Raw genomic sequence first — 16,783 nt, 5'->3', positions numbered from 1 at the left:
AACTTTTTTTTTTACGAAAAATACCTTATTTTGTTTTTAAATTTCACAAAAACTTTTTTTTCACTTTTTGATATTTATTTTCTTTTTTTATATATTTTTTCCTAGTATTTTTTTCATTTTTTTCGTATTTTTAGTGTAACTATGTTTGTATTATAGTGTATATATTGTGTTTTTTTAATGTAATTATGGTATTTTTCATAGTTAATAATAATGTATAAATAATGTATTTATGATATTTTTATAGTGTTTTTATGGTGTATACCATACAAACAATGCAAATACACTATAAACACTGCAAATACACTATAAACACTGTAAATGCACCATATATATACTAGAAAAGCGGCAGAAATACACCAAAAAAACATAGATACACCGAAAAACACCAGAATTACAATAAAAATACACTGTAACGTAAATAAATTATAAAAACTCTGCAAATACACCATAAATCAATTCGTTCGTTACAAAATCAGTAACATTAAAATAAATAAACAAACCTATAAATAAGAGAGAGAGAGAAAATAATTATATGAATAATAAAACAATTTTATAAACAAAAAAGATCTACAATAATTTATTTACAAAATGTCTAAATCATCACAAAAAATCTAGAAAATTATAAAAAAAAACTAAAAACGATGTCGAGAAGTCCATATCGTGAATGGAAAAATGAAAGGAGGAAACAAATGGATAAGCAACCGAAACAGACAAACGGAAAATCAAACAAAAAAGAAGAATAGAAAAAGAGAGGATTTTGAGAGAAAAGGAGAGAGAGAAAAGAGAGTGGCTATATAAAATTTTAATTAAAAATGAGAGAAGACTTCAATATATAGTGGGTACTTTTATGAATATGTTTATTATTAGTGTAGAGTGAGAAATTATGAGAAAATGGACAAATTTGTTGTAAATATGTTTCAAAATGAGGTATTTTAAAAATAATCCCTTAAATGTCTAAATACCTCTCATTTTTTTTAAAATAATATTTCTATTTTAAAATTTATTCCACTTGCAATTTTTAATTTTAATTGCATCTATTCTTTGAAAACTGAACACTCTTTGGATTAAAAAATATTAATGGCCACAATTTATGTATTCTGTACAATTCATATACTGAAGTCTATTATTGATAAATAATAGTAGGAATTCGTAAATTTTTATTATCTCTTATTCTTTAAAATCTCTTACTTGATTTTCCATCCTAAAATTTAAAAAATTGAAATCAGTCATCCAAAAAAACCATTGGTTTATTGTCAATCCAAATAGTAAAATATTTAAATTTATTGATTTCACACTCCATGAATTTTAAATTTATGTTTTAGTGAAGTCCATAAACTGCAGAAACTATTGATTCGAACATACCTGATTTTAAAAAAATGAAATCCTATATCATATAAAATATATATTTTTCAAATGTAAAACTCCAATTTAAAGAAATATAGTCGCAATTATGTGTCAAATAGAAATGACTTTTGGAAATTTTTCAAGTTAAAAATTCTAATTTACAAAAAATCAAAATTAAAAATCAAAATAAAAAAATTAAATTGACGTTTTTAAAAAGTAGGATATAAACAACTATGTCTCAGACTCATTACTGATAATCATGTCAAACTAGAGTAACAAAGTCGAAATTGTGAGTGTCTTTCAAGATACTGCAAACATAATTGTCCAAGTGTAGTAGCTGAGTATTTTACGTTCGTTTTCTTCTTGTATAGTGAATTGTTAGGCATTCAAGAAGCTCTCCATCGGTTCATAAGCTATTATGATATAGTAATTAAATTTGATGTTAATGATGTAGTTTTAGACACTTGAAACTACATTTCATCTGGTAAAGTTTATGTCAACAACTAAATTGAATTAGCAAAATCATTTTTTAGTTTATTACTTATGTTTGTACAGCAATTTGCGAATCAAACAACATACATATTATAGTATTAGCATAAAGTATTTATTTTATTAGATTATCGAAATTGGTTTATTTTTTTATAGTGTAGCTTACAGTTTAAATTAAATCATTAGCAATAAAATTCGGTGGGCTCATAAAAAAAAGCACAAGAGCATTTTCAGAAACATCTTAAAAATTGCTGAACTTTTTAATTTGATGAGTTTGATAATAAATTTAAAATTTCATAAGCTCTCAATCACTCGAAATTATGAGAGTGAAAATGATTTATATTCCGTACTTGAATTTTAAAAGGATACAATTTCAAATTTTAAATAAATTGATTAATTTTCTTTTAAAATCTAATATGTTTTTTTTTATTATAATTACCGAATAAAAATAAAAATAACTTAATATTATTTTATTCTTTGCAACATAAAATAGAATAAAAAGTCAAGATGTAAAGAGTATATTTAATTAAATTTAATAATATTACTATTTATTTTTAAAATATATTTTGTTTTGTATAAGATGCTATTTAAAATAAAAAGAGGTTGTAAAGATGTTATGAGATCGTTCAAACAAAAAGATGTTATGATATTTTTTTCTAAAAAGTTGAAAATTGAAAAATCGAATTTAATTGTTTTTTGTTTTGGTAAATCAAACTTGCTATTTTTTGTTCCGCTAAATCAAATTTAGCTCGTCTATATTTATCCCCTTTATTAGGACGAGTATGGACCGATTAACCGGTTCACTGGAGAAACATAGAAAGAATTTATGGTGGGCAGTTGACCATTTTATTATTTTAAATTTTTGAAAGAATATATAAATATATAAATTAATATTATAGTTTTTCCGCCTTAAAATTTGTAACACCTTCCACCTTAAAACTTATATATATTGTCAATTTGTTCATTTTACAAACTTTCGATACAATCCTGCCCACTTTTTAAATATTTATAGATCTACCACGGTCGGTCCATGAACGTTACTTACAATCCGGTTCGTAATGTCATAGTTTTTAAATTAAAAATTTAAACCTAAAGTTTAAAACGGTAAACTATTTAAAATAGTATGAATGTTTGGTTTTGTGTTGTTCAACTATATAAAAAGATAAAATATTTAAAATCAAATTTTAAGTGCAGTTCAATAAAAACTACAATTATGTTCTATTTTTTTAACAAATAAAATAATATATATATTATAAACCGGTTTAATTGTAGTTTTTAAAATTTTATATTTTAAATTATAAACTTAAACTATTAATCATAAAAAGTTAAAACTTAAATTAAACTCTTGAAACGTTTAATTATATTTCCGATTCGATTTTTTAATTTTAATTCAGTTAATCGACTTGATCGATTTTTTTCCACCTCTACCTTTCATCCACCGGAAATAGCCGACACAAAAATGCTTTTATTGAATAAAAAAAAGAAAAATATTAAATAAACCAAAATAAGAAAAAATGGCCCATAGTATTCCCACTTTAGCTACACATAGCCGTACATCACCTTTCTTTTATATTTTTCCTGACGGCGCGTCTACCGCACGCTCCGTCGAGAATCACGCACTTCTTTACAATTTTCTCTTGTTTCCGTCCTAGGAAAACCAAAAACCGCCCATTGTTTCAGAATTTATTTCTGAAGCTATTTATCTTCTCCATTTGAGTGAAAAAAAGCTAAAAAGAAAATAAAATTAGATAAATGAATTGAGATGGTACGGATACAATTGAAGCCGAAATCATCTTCAGCAACAACAAGATTAGTGTTAGTTTGCGTAGGACTGTTAGGGTTTGGTGTCATTGCCGATTTTCTTTGGGCTTCCAGTTCTTATAAATTATCCAATTTGGTTAATTTTGATAATTCCGTAATTGTCCCCGTTAATCATCATAAGCCAGTTCAGGTTACTTTAATTTCTCTGTTATATGTTATGATTTCAGTTTAGGGTTTGCAATTTAGACTAAGCTGTTTGTTTTGTGCTGTAACAGGATGAAGCTGGTAAAGAAAAGGAGAAGAAAGATAGCAATAAGAAGAAAGTTCCGGAGAGATTCTTAGCAGCAACATTTGCCGATTTGCCTGCGCCGGAACTGAAATGGGAGAAGATGGCGACTGCGCCTGTGCCTCGTTTGGACGGTGCGGCTATACAGATTAAGAATCTTCTGTATGTGTTTGCTGGATATGGAACAATAGATTATGTGAGAATCTCTTATTGCTCATCTAGCACTGATTTTTTATATAGCTGATTTAACTTGTTGATAACTTTGTTAAAGGAAAGGCGCACGGATATTTCGTTTCTTTTGCTACGAGTTTAAAGTTGATTCTAATTGATGTAATGGTTTAGGCAGTTTAGCATTTATTAGCTAAGTTCACTTACATTGCGTTAGGACAGGTCGAGTACTTGACGTCTTTAATATGCATCTAGACGATAATTCTGCAATTTTAAAGTCTATAAGCTGTATATATTTTGTTTGCACAAGACACACTTGGTTAAATTGTACAAAAGGATTTAGCTGATGTTTTCCTTGATTGTTTCGATATTTAAGCTGATGTTTTTTGTTTTAATGAGTTTTCAAACCGACATTCATATTCTACAGGTACACTCACATGTTGATATTTTTAATTTTACTGATAATACATGGGGAGAAAGATTTGACATGCCTAAAGAAATGGCACATTCACACTTGGGAATGGTAACAGATGGGAGATACATTTATGTTGTCAATGGGCAATATGGTCCACAATGCAGAGGGCCTACATCTCATACATTCGTGTTAGATACCGAGACAAAGCAATGGACGAACATGCCACCTCTACCAGTTCCGAGGTACATACCATTAGTAATGCATTACTATATAGTAATTAAATGTTAGTGTGAAATCAGTGAAATTCCATGTGTTCTCCTTTTCATTGCATTTTCATGAATCAATATTTAGGGGAACTTTTATACCTACTACCTAGTATGGATGCTTTTGTGGCTTATAATTATAGCTGATTTCATGCCCACCGTGATCTGTCATTAGGTATGTGCTGCTCTCTTGTAGAAATCATGGTTAATCGGTGAACATGTTACTTCTCTAATAGATATCCAAATATCTTTTGCAAATGATGTTTGTGATGCTGGTGATGGCTTGAAATAAATACACCAGCTTTCACCTTAGTGGTTAGGTTTGAGACGGTTTTGTTTAACATATTCATTTCTATTGTTATTGTTGTGCAAATTATTGCTGAGAGTCTATGGCTATTCATAAGTCACAACTATAACCGTCAAGGTTCCCTTGTATTCTCTTTATTACAATCTTTTTTCGTCTAAATTAACTATTAGAGTTAATGTTCATGGAACAAATGCACTGTCATTTGACACCCACTTTCTGGAATGGAGAAAGGAATTTCTTTTGACATGTAGCCGTAGTTGCTTACTGTATCCAACGATTTCATTGGTCTGTCAACCAGAATTTTTTTGGAAGGTTTGTTTTCAATTGATTGTGTTACCTTTTATTTAGTTTTTTCTAGAGGTTATGCGAGCAAATTAGCAGTGTCTTTATCGTTGTTGCTTAGCTAAGTAGCTTCATATGCAGAATTTAATTGGGTTGCAATTGCAGTAATGCAAAGACATTTCTACTTAAGTAAGTTCTTTTGAAATTTTTCTATTGCTCTCTTATGGTGTCTTATTATCATCATCTCAGGTATGCACCAGCTACTCAACTTTGGAGAGGTAGACTCCATGTTATGGGTGGCAGCAAGGAAAATCGACACACTCCAGGATTGGAGCATTGGAGTATTGCTGTAAAAGATGGTAAAGCATTAGAGAAGGAGTGGAGGACAGAGATACCAATACCTCGTGGAGGTCCTCACAGGTTTGTGGACCATTCATTAAAATGAGTAAATTGCAGCTTTCTCATCTCGCTGTATTAATATTTTAAAGTAGTTCATCGAGCCATATGCTTTGAAACAATAAGTAATGTTTGTTTTTGTTAAAACTGTGATCATAATTTTGAATTTTCTAAAGGAAAGATGTAGTTATATACATATCCATTTTCTTTGTTTTTTACCTTAAAATATTTAGATGCTTCACCAGACATTACAATCATCACCTTCTCCATCATTCTCACCCTCATTGTGTTCATTAATTTTAGCTTAGGATGTTAAGGTAAGAATCTTGCCTCCTTAACTCCCGATTGTAGTTTCTTATGAGAGAAAAGAGAAGGAAAAATGAGAGAGATATGTTATAACTCCATGTCATACACGAGACAAAGCCTCGGGACATCAATCAGAATTAGAAGATTGGTAGATTTTAGGTTAATAGGTGTTGGACTTCCATGAAGTTTCACAACTCTATAATCTCATAGCTGGCGAGGGCAATTTTTCCAATTAATCATGACAACAGGGGCCCATAATTTCATTAGTCATATATGTATTGGTGAAATTGATTAATTGCTCTCTAGTACTTTTGGATTCGACACTAAGAGGTTTGCTCTCATTCAAATTTGTCGATATGTTGAAGAAGACTACTCTATTCTGCTTTGTTGGAACTTGGAACTAGTTGTTGTACTGTGGAAAACTTTTCCAGTAGTTTATCTTTTATGCTGTATAAGTTGGAGACATAAGTGCCAATTACATTTTGTAGCGAGGCATAAAAGGTTTTTTTGTGTGGAACTCTTCAGGTTGGATGCTTATAAACCATTTTTTATATGAAACTAGGTGAACCTGTGGATCATTTTGAGTTGCTTGAAAGCTTCCTTGGTGCAAAATCTATTAGTGTCATTACTTTCTGCACTTACTATAGAGAATGTTCTCTATGTTTTTGGTTAATAAAATGATGTTCTTCATCTATCAGATTATCCGAGAAACGAAATCAAGGGCCTATTGCATTTTAATTAGCAAGATGTGACCATAAACTTTAATGCAAAATGTAATCCTTATTAATTTGCTGCTTAACTTTTTGCGTCTCAACTTTGATTTCGCTCATAAATTTTCTTTGTTTATGTAAGTATTTAAATATAATTTTATATTTGTATAGGGCTTGTGTTGTGGTTAATGATCAACTTATTGTCATTGGTGGTCAAGAAGGTGATTTCATGGCCAAACCTGGATCGCCTATTTTCAAGTGCTCGCGCAGGAATGAGGTAAAGCTTCTTATTGTTAGTAAGCAATGTTTATTTCACCACAAGCAATTTCAGTGCATTCTCTTCTTTTCCAGACATTACTAGAGATAAGTTTCTATTGTATATGGAAGGTACTTATTTTTTGTAGAAAATCAACATTCTCGGTATATTTCATAGGTTGGGGGTAAGGATGTGGTTGTTTCTCCTTATTTTCCTCAGTACCAGATTTTATCTCCAAACTAGTACAAATTAGAGATAATGCTCTCATTTATTTGCAAGCTTCTTCATATCTACTAATAGCCGTGAGTGAATATGTGGATTAGCTATTCTAATGTGGTTTACATATGGATGTTCTTCTTTGCTTGAAGCTGTTATTGAACTTCATTATTTTAGGATATTACAAACTCAATAGGATTAATGTACTTGAATTGACTGTACTGGAGATACTGATTTAAATGGAGCCATCATTTTGTTACAACCCATGACCTTGTATGGAGTCAAAAGGTCAACTGCTACTACGCGTAATTTCTCTTAGGGTTTTCTTTATTATTCGAGAAAATATACTTCTGTCTTTCAGTGACTGTATTATCCAACCTCGATCACTGTTAGTTTCCAGAGAATATTGACTTTCTTTTTCCATATCGTCGTATTTTTCTCGGATTATTAAATTAATTTCACGAAAAAAGAATTGGTCCGATATTGGTTTAACTTGATAAGAAAGAAACAAATTTTAGAAATTGGATAAAAACTTGAAGGAAGGAATAACTGAGCTGAACTTTTATATTCATAGAGGGGCTCTTACATTTCACCGACTTAAGCTATTACTATAATACAGTTATGTGAAGTTGTGAACAATAATTGGATTCATAAAGTATTGATGACCCAAATCTTACAATGAGGGTCATGGTTCTGCAATGTTGAATGCTTATGGGCCTTGGCTTTCGTCGTAAGATGTCAGATGAAGTTGGAAGTTCTTAGGTTTGAATCATCCTAAACATGTCACCTACTATATTTTTGGTTTTGCATTCATGTTTTAGATTCAAGTGTAGTACCCCTCTCCCCCCACTTCTGATATATAATTATATTGAGTCTCGACTCATCAATCTTGTTGTTTCAGGTAGTTTTTGGTGATGTATACATGCTGGATGATGACATGAAGTGGAAAGTTTTACCTCCCATGCCCAAGCCTGATTCCCACATTGAATTTGCTTGGGCGGTGGTCAATAATTCCATTGTAATTGTTGGAGGCACCACAGATAAGCACCCTGTAACTAAAAAGATGATCTTGAATGGTGAAATCTTCCAGTTTAACTTAAACACTTTGGTAAGTTTTGTTTTTCCTTTTTGTAGTTGCAGTCTTTCAGTTCGTTTCTGCATGTGTATGTATCATTCATATAGGTCTATGCAGAGCTGATTTGAATACATGCATACATAGACAGAAAGTAGATACATCTCTTGTTTCTTGATTTATAAGAACTAGCAATGGATACTGTTTATGTCATTAGGCTAGAGAAGTTTTCGTAATATCAAGAGTGATATTATGCATCTAATTGCCAATTAAAAATAAATCTAAGTCACGCACAATAACATTGTAACGGATCAAATCATATTGGTTGAATTGTTTACGTAATTAATTTAATCGCATTGAGCTTGTGTCGAACAAGGATCTTAGCATATCTTGGAGTTTGGTCCAAAGTTCGGAGGCACTGGTTTGTATGAGATGCAAATTATAGAAACCAACATTGTATATCGTCCAAGATGTGAATATGGATTATGCAAGAGTTGGACAATGATGTCGAACATGTAATTAAGTACTTCACATAAACATTAGTTTATTTGCAAATGGTTGAACCTGCATAATTGCATTGATGAAGAATCTTGGCTCATGCTGCAGAAAGTGTTCTATGATGTCCTTAGGAATTTCCGGGCATTTTGTTTTTCTTGAATTCTTGTTGTATTTATTTTGCCTGTATCGAGAAACTGAATGGAATTATAATATGTGATGAAAATTGATGTTTACAGAAATGGTCAGTGATAGGAAAACTTCCTTATCGTGTGAAAACTACGTTGGTCGGGTTCTGGAACGGTCACTTGTATTTTACATCCGGACAGCGAGACAGAGGGCCGGATGATCCTGCACCGAGAAAGGTCCTTGGAGAAACGTGGAGAACTAAACTGAAATTGAACTCATAATCCCTATTATCATTTGGTACGAGGTTCTATCCTGTCTAACCTTTTCTCTTCTTAGAGAAAAAATTTATTCGTTCATTGTACTCTAGAAGAAGTAATTATTGTTGTAGGCTTGCATTGTGTTTATTTTTAAAAATATTTTTGCTGGCTTCTTCTGTTGCCACTTTACTCCCCAGTTGAAGGAAAGAATTGCGAAGGGGAATTGAGGATATAATTGTCATTTCCATGTATAATTTACACATTTAATGAGAAAATGATATTTATTCACTTAAGTAGAGGAACATATCACGCATGCTCCTATTCGCAATGTAAACTCGTAGAGAGATGTTTGTCAAAAAAATTGATGCATTGAATATAATTCTATTGCGATTTTTAAAAAATCGGCAATGTCATTCACAGATGGTTAAATTTTTACCATTTTTTCACCGTTTGAATTATGATGAGGCAACCAGATTAACCTCTATGCGGCCTACAATTTTATCATTACGCCTTCCGTTTTTTTAATTGTCTATTTAGCCAAAATTATACATATAAAAAAAAAGGTGGGGTTTTTATCTTAAATTATAGGAGTAAATACTAATATAATCCTACTAGTTAATAAATGTTTTCTAAATTGAGTTGTAGGATTATTTATTAGGAAGGGATAAATTTGGAAAAATGGCTAAATCATCTGGAAATTCTAAATGGACAAGTAATTATAGATAAATTTATTTGGCTAAATAGACAACTAAAAAAAACGGAAGGAGTAATAAATATCTCACTGCATTCAACTTGTGTATTTGAAAAGAAAACTAAGTAAACAGGCGACTTCCTAAATCCATTTAAGCAATATAAATTTCATAGAGTTTTTAAATTTTACTGATTTTATATTAATATTTTCTATAAATATTAACGATTAAATATAAATAAAAAATTATGTAAAAAATTTCCTGAAGTTACAAAATTTCAATTTTTTTATATCAAATGTGCACTTTGATAATATTAAATGAAAAAAATAATATTTCAAATTTTGTAATAGTATATTTGTTTTTTTGTTTGAGACAACAACAGTTAGATTCAGGAGCAGCTAAAGTTGCTCAAATTTAAATTCAGACACAACATTAGTTTTATTTTTAGAAATGATTAAATTTTTTCAACTAACTAAAATAAATTTGAAAGAAAGTGTCTTAAGGGAAATTCATTTCGGCTTGGATTCAACATTTTTTTTCTTTTTAGATTACCACCATAAATACTTCTAATCATAAACAGTTAATGGCTATTAAATCTACTACAAAATCTACTTTAGATAATGATTGTTAAGAAATTCATGAATTTAGACATACAATAAAAAGTAAGTTAAATACTGAAAAGCTAAAAAATTAGAAAGCTCAAATACCATTGATACAATTTTTCCTAAAGCAAAAATGCTAAATTTCAATCAGAATTACATAACAGCATACAATAATGTTTATAACGAGTATCATAATTTCATTCCGATCCCAAATTCTTCAATTGTTTTTGTTGCAAGAGTAAGGACATCTGTGAAGGCAGAGAATGATGCTCGAAGAAATCTCGCTTCCACCGCCTCAAAGTGCCTGCCATTGACAAAGAATACACGAGTCATTTTCAACAAGCTGCTAAGTTGAGGCATGCAAAACTAAAGCTAAAGAAGTTTATACTTTATAGAATAAACAGAAATTTCTATTTTAAGGAATTTTCTTTCACTAGCAAAACAACAATTAAATTCTCCTACAGTGAGAAAGAGAAAAGGCAAAAAGAAGATAAGGTTAGTTTGGCACAATTTATAACTTCAAATTTCTGTATTTTATTGTGAGCCTAAACTAATTTTTTCACCTTCTCGACTTAAGACTAAAAAAGCTTTATAGTTCCGCATTGCTGGCCATCAAATGAGCACTCGGCTACTTCAGTAGTAGCTGCTAACTGAAGAAGTAAAATATTGCAGATGAAAACCGTGTGTATGGGAGTAGAGGTGTGCAAACACCAAACTAAATCGACAAATTCAGTTATTCAACAAATTCACATAGATTAACATGTTGCCATTTGCCTATTCTGGTCACCCGGTCATAATGTGCATTTATTAACTTAGGTAAGAAGAGCTCTAGCACTAAACTCTATAAATGATTAACCTACTCTTGGTGATAAGTGCCTTGAATCCAGAGCTTACACATAACAATCACTGGTACCCATAAAGAACACCATCTTAATGAATGGCATACCCTAAATCATTAAAATAGACACAAGATTGCCTCTCTCACCACATTTGCAAACAAAAATGTAAATAGAAAGTTCAATTATACATTTAGCTTAAAATGGAAATATTTCATGCAGGGCCACAAATCATTTTGTGCACAAGAAAAAAGAAAAAATTCTATCTTACAGCTCATTAAAGTTGTTACAGAAATCGTTTTCTTCAATTAGAAAGATTGAGTTCTACACCTATTCTAAAATTTAATTGGGTTACAGATGCATACAGTGAGATTAATGAGTAAATTTTTCACAAATTCTATTCTGCATTTGCATGTCAATAGACAATCAGAGAGACACGATGTCTATATTACCAAGCAATGGTAATTTAATTTGTTTTTCATAAGCATAGTTACCTATAGCTTTAAACATGGTTATACTAGAAGAAGATTTAAGTAGGTCAGTTCAGGTTGAATAGCAAAAGGGAAACGACTAGTCACAAATGCTTCAGTGTTCCTTTAACCTAAACCTTACGTGAATAGACCACATGAAAGTAGTCAAGACATGCCCAAACTTGCAATTCTTCAAGCGTCTTAAATCATAATTGGTACTAATTTTACATCCAAAAGGATATTTTTATTATCTTGTTCTCTTATACATGTGCAATTTGAGTGTCTTTGTTTTAAAGCAACGCATGAGCATTGAGTAAACATTCCAATAATCACAAAGGCAGAAAAATATACAATTTACAAAGCTATCCGTAAGATATAACTTTAAAATTTAGAAAGAAAAATAAATCTTAGAGATAAACTTACACTAACAACTTTCCACCAGAGATTGACATCTGCCTTTTGACTTTATCTGGTTGCAGCTGCATCATTTTAAACGAAGAAAAAATGGAGCTAAAAATGTATGAAAATAGCAACAAAGAAGCAAAAGATGTTTAAGATTACCTCTTTATCAACAGCTAAAGCTGTATGGACAATGGAAGCATTCTCCTCAGACCCAAAATTCACTTCCAAGTCACTGCAGATGATTATACGTTAGCATTAATGTTTCATAACAAAATTCAGGAAGAGAATGTTTGCACCCCTGTAAATATATGTTCCCCACTACTCCCTGAACCTCAAGCAAAGATCAACTATATCCTATGATTGTTTCACTTGGAAAGATTCACCATCAAATCAATAATGATAGAAAAATATTTTCCAATAAAGAGAGAACATTTTAGCATTATAAAGTGAAATTAATAAAACCACCACCATATACACACTAACATCTTCCTATAAGCTTTTTGATCTGTGCCAATTTCTCAAAATCATAGAATGTTTGAGGTTCTCTGTTATGGACTTATTCTATGGTAAGTCTTATTCAAGGAAAGAAGAATCAAGCAATTAGGTTTAAATGGCAGTTTATTATTTAATAGCTATTAAGTAGTATTATGTTTCTTATTTAGTTTGTTTCTTATTTAGTATTGTTATCTTTCCTAGTTATATTCTAATTAGGAATCTTCTTATTTAGTATTCTATTTCCTAGTTCTATTAGGAGTCTTGCTACCCAAGACTATTGTATTATATATATAGCTGTTTCAGCATATTAATAAAGACATCGAAAATTACAAACAAGTCAGATAGGCAACTCTCTCTAACGAGTTCCCGGATAGGCAGCTCTCCGTTTGAGCTCCAACAATCACCATAGCTCGAAAACGTAACAAATCAAGAACAGGACAACCTTCAATAGAAGGTCATCGCCCTGTGACTCGATCCATATCAACGGGTCATAACAATTTGGTATCAGAGCCAACAGTCATGGGGGATACACATGCTCAGATGGAACAACTTTTGGAGATGATGCGCAAACTGTCAGCAGATCACGCAGCCCTATCTGCACGTGTTGATGCCATGTCTCAGCAAAAGGAAGAAACAATCAGAAAAGAGAAGGATGTGGAGGATAGTAGCAGTCAGATTCATGGTTCCAAGCAAACTGCAAATTCATCTAGTAAAGAAGGAAAAAGTGGGGCTGTTCCGCGTTATACAAAATTAGAATTTCCCACCTACAACGGTAAGGAGGACCCTCTAGGCTGGCTTACACGTTGCGAACAGTTCTTTGCTCACCAGAAAACCCCACAAGAAGAATGGCTTGGATTGGCTTCGTTTCATTTAATCGGGACTGCTCAACTCTGGTTTGTTCATCTAGAAAAAGCAAACCCACACTTGAGATGGGAAGTATTCAAAAAATATTGCAATATGCGGTTCGGTCCACCTGTTCATAGTAATCCGGTAGGAGAGCTAATCTCACTTAGACAAACCGGGACTGTGGAAGAATATCTTGAAAAATTTCAGGGGTTATTATCCCGAACTAATTCTATAATTCCAGAACACCAAGTGGCAATAATGATGGCGGGATTATCAGAAAGGTTGCAAATTGATGTGGAGTTGGCTAAACCGGAAAATTTGGAGGAAGCTATGAGTCTTGCTCGAGCTTTTGAGAGACGTTTACAGCTGGAAAAATATTCTGAAAATCAAAAATTTGGGGCACCTCTAAAAATAACAGATGCTACAAAAGCAACATCAAGTGGAACTGCCTCAACTCTTCCTCATTTTATCAAACTAAGTAGAGCAGAGATGGCAGAGAGGAGAGCCAAGGGTCTTTGTTACAATTGCGATGAATTATTCTCACCAGGCCATCAATGTAAAAGGTTGTTTTGGATTGAGGTTGCTATTACAGAGGAAGATGCAAACACTGTTCATGATGGCAACCATAATAGAGATCCTGAAATGGCCATCATTCGAGCTTGAGGGCAAGCTCGTTTTTGGAGGAGGGGAGTGATGTTATGGACTTATTCTATGGTAAGTCTTATTCAAGGAAAGAAGAATCAAGCAATTAGGTTTAAATGGCAGTTTATTATTTAATAGCTATTAAGTAGTATTATGTTTCTTATTTAGTATTGTTATCTTTCCTAGTTATATTCTAATTAGGAATCTTCTTATTTAGTATTCTATTTCCTAGTTCTATTAGGAGTCTTGCTACCCAAGACTATTGTATTATATATATAGCTGTTTCAGCATATTAATAAAGACATCGAAAATTACAAACAAGTCAGATAGGCAACTCTCTCTAACGAGTTCCCGGATAGGCAGCTCTCCGTTTGAGCTCCAACAATCACCATAGCTCGAAAACGTAACAAATCAAGAACAGGACAACCTTCAATAGAAGGTCATCGCCCTGTGACTCGATCCATATCAACGGGTCATAACATTCTCATCATTATAACCATGATGCTTCACACTTTGTAACAGCAAACAGTGAGGGAAAAACTCCTCTAAAATTTAATATAAATACTGCAAAAATTACAGAAAAATTTCCTATATCAAAAATTCAAGGTTCATTCTACAGCAGCTACTAACATTATGTACATGCTGGCCACATCACATGTAAATCACTTGGGCTAAGTTTTGTTGGTGGAACAGAGTATAATTGGTATTCCACATTGATATCTATATGTATATGAAATGGTAATGTAAAGAAGATTATCCTAGCACCTAGTAAAGCACAGAATATCACTACTTTATTAGAGATAGGCTCTATACCTTAATTCCTGTTACTTCAGCATACAGACTTAAAGTGAACTAGAAAATCTAGAAATAAATACCCTATCATCAGAATAGACTTATGTTTCAAATGAAAATGTACAAAGGGAGAAAAATCCAGGCAAACATAGGCTAAATAAACTCTTTAGTATTTTCTAATCCAACGCCTCACCTTTTATTAAAAATAATTGCCTAGACGCTAAAAGGCATCGCCTGGTTGAAAACGCCTTTCCTTAGATATCTAGTGACGCTTTTGATCATTTGCACCTCATGTGCCTTAAATTACACTGCATTTTATCTTCCAAAATTACAATCTTAAAGGCACACCTAAAATCATTAAAATAAGCACAAGATTGCCTACTGTACACTGAATTACAATGCAAAAATGTAACAGTAAACCACAACAGATCTAAAGTTCAATTGCACCTTTTAGCTTTTTCTAGCGTAAACTAAGCTTTTACCCAATTCACAATTCTAGAGTAAATTCTAAGCTTTAATCCGAATCATATCATCAGTGCTAAATAAATAATGGAACCTGCAAATCACAATCTGGAACTACTTTACAGAAAATGTGATACAGTTATCTAAACTCAAAGAAAAAATCAAACATAAGCTATTCTTACACAGTAACAAACTAAAAAAAATCAAATCCGGGACAAGTCGAGTGCAACTGAAAAAGTGAATAGAATAAGCCGAACACCGTCATAGCGAACATATAATCAATGACAGTAGCGATAAGAATAAAATGTGATTAGAAAAATTTAGTTACCAGCTGAAATCCCATGGGGTGTGAGAGTCTGGCATGTTGGAATTCTACAACTGAAAAAATATCAGCACAACAGATAATTATAAAGAGAGTTCACAACACTAATTCACCAACATAAATATTAATTACAAAGGACATTCACTAATTTAGAACAAGAACAAAGCTGATGAAAATTAAGAAAGAAAATTAACATTTAAACGTAAAATTGATTGAAAGCTAGGGTTAAGAAAACAAGTGAGTTAGTGTAAATATATAAACAAATGATTTTATGGTGTGTTTTCAATTTAAAGCACAATAGCTTAAATAAATTAAAACAAAAATAGCTTAGGGTTTTGTTTTCACATTCTTACAGTTTCAGTGGAAAGCTCCGGTGGCTGGTATGAAGCAGATTGCGGTTTGAGTGAGGGAAACAAAATTCTGATTTTTCTTTACTTTGGCGGGTTCTAAATATTTTTGAGTAATTAAAAAACAAGATAGAATTGAAGATTTTAAAAAATTAATATATTTTTGGATGATTAAATGATACTACATAATAGGCAGAAGCGGACCTAGAAAGAATTTATGATAGACTGTTGATATTTTATTATTTTGAATATTTGATAATATATAAATATATAAGCTAATAATATTGTTTATCCGCTTTAAAATTTGTAGAACTGACTATCTTAAAATGCACAGTTTGTGAATTTTGCCCCTCTCATAAATTTATTGTACAATCTTGGCCATCCGCCACTGATAATAGGGAATGGAATTATACAATATGAATAAACTTATAAACTAAATTTACTCAATTTAATTTTTAATAGATGTAAAAATAGAATGTGTTCTTCTTAATTAACATAAAAATATAATAAAATATTATTTTTAATTAATTTTTTTGTCATAAGCTAAACTTTTAAAAAATGGAATATAAATTATAACATTATAAAGAGAGATGATTTTCATAAACGAGTAACGCATTTAAAATGTCGAATTATATTAGCCACTAATTATACGTTAAATATACAACAAGAAAGTGTTTATTTCATACGATCGTTGCGCCGTGTCGTTTTTATAATAAATCAATGAGC

General features: G+C 31.4%; 2 protein-coding genes across 3 annotated transcripts; one reads left to right on the top strand and one right to left on the bottom strand.

Moving 5' to 3' along the window:
• The first annotated feature begins 3,351 nt into the window (after positions 1-3,351).
• On the top strand, positions 3,352-9,445 carry LOC126685996 (kelch repeat-containing protein At3g27220-like). The gene is made up of 7 exons (XM_050380000.2): positions 3,352-3,784; positions 3,870-4,076; positions 4,476-4,705; positions 5,565-5,735; positions 6,899-7,004; positions 8,101-8,307; positions 9,006-9,445. The coding sequence occupies exons 1-7, from the start codon at positions 3,596-3,598 to the stop codon at positions 9,174-9,176; spliced, it is 1,281 nt and encodes a 426-aa protein (XP_050235957.1). The 5' UTR covers positions 3,352-3,595; the 3' UTR covers positions 9,177-9,445.
• A 993-nt stretch (positions 9,446-10,438) lies between these two features.
• Positions 10,439-16,217, bottom strand: LOC126686004 (uncharacterized). 2 transcript variants are annotated; one of them, XM_050380013.2, is made up of 5 exons: positions 16,056-16,217; positions 15,717-15,766; positions 12,311-12,383; positions 12,173-12,228; positions 10,439-10,747 (listed from the first exon to the last, which is right to left on the bottom strand). In XM_050380013.2, exons 2-5 carry the CDS (start codon positions 15,749-15,751, stop codon positions 10,633-10,635), a joined length of 279 nt encoding a protein of 92 aa, XP_050235970.1. In that variant the 5' UTR covers positions 15,752-15,766; positions 16,056-16,217; the 3' UTR covers positions 10,439-10,632. The 2 variants fall into 2 exon arrangements, with proteins under 2 accessions (XP_050235970.1, XP_050235969.1); XM_050380012.2 differs by having other exon boundaries at positions 16,064-16,217.
• Between the last annotated feature and the right edge of the window lie 566 nt (positions 16,218-16,783).

Source organism: Mercurialis annua, linkage group LG6, assembly GCF_937616625.2.
Source record: "Mercurialis annua linkage group LG6, ddMerAnnu1.2, whole genome shotgun sequence".
Lineage (NCBI taxonomy): Eukaryota > Viridiplantae > Streptophyta > Magnoliopsida > Malpighiales > Euphorbiaceae > Mercurialis > Mercurialis annua.
Note: the sequence above shows the minus strand (reverse complement) of the source record. Positions and strands in the feature narration are given on the sequence as shown.

What these genes read in the sequence shown, in the direction of transcription:
- LOC126686004 (XM_050380013.2), bottom strand. Translation starts at nt 15,751, where the DNA reads ATGCCAGACTCTCACACCCCATGGGATTTCAGCTG. An exon ending in CTTTAGCTGTTGATAAAGAG is followed by an intron (nt 12,229 to 12,310) that starts GTAATCTTAAAC and finishes AAAATGATGCAG; the next exon opens with CTGCAACCAGATAAAGTCAA. An exon ending in TCTGGTGGAAAGTTGTTAGT is followed by an intron (nt 10,748 to 12,172) that starts GTAAGTTTATCT and finishes TGTCAATGGCAG; the next exon opens with GCACTTTGAGGCGGTGGAAG.
- LOC126685996 (XM_050380000.2), top strand. Translation starts at nt 3,596, where the DNA reads ATGGTACGGATACAATTGAAGCCGAAATCATCTTCAGCAACAACAAGA. An exon ending in ATCATCATAAGCCAGTTCAG is followed by an intron (nt 3,785 to 3,869) that starts GTTACTTTAATT and finishes GTGCTGTAACAG; the next exon opens with GATGAAGCTGGTAAAGAAAA. An exon ending in AGTTTAACTTAAACACTTTG is followed by an intron (nt 8,308 to 9,005) that starts GTAAGTTTTGTT and finishes TGATGTTTACAG; the next exon opens with AAATGGTCAGTGATAGGAAA.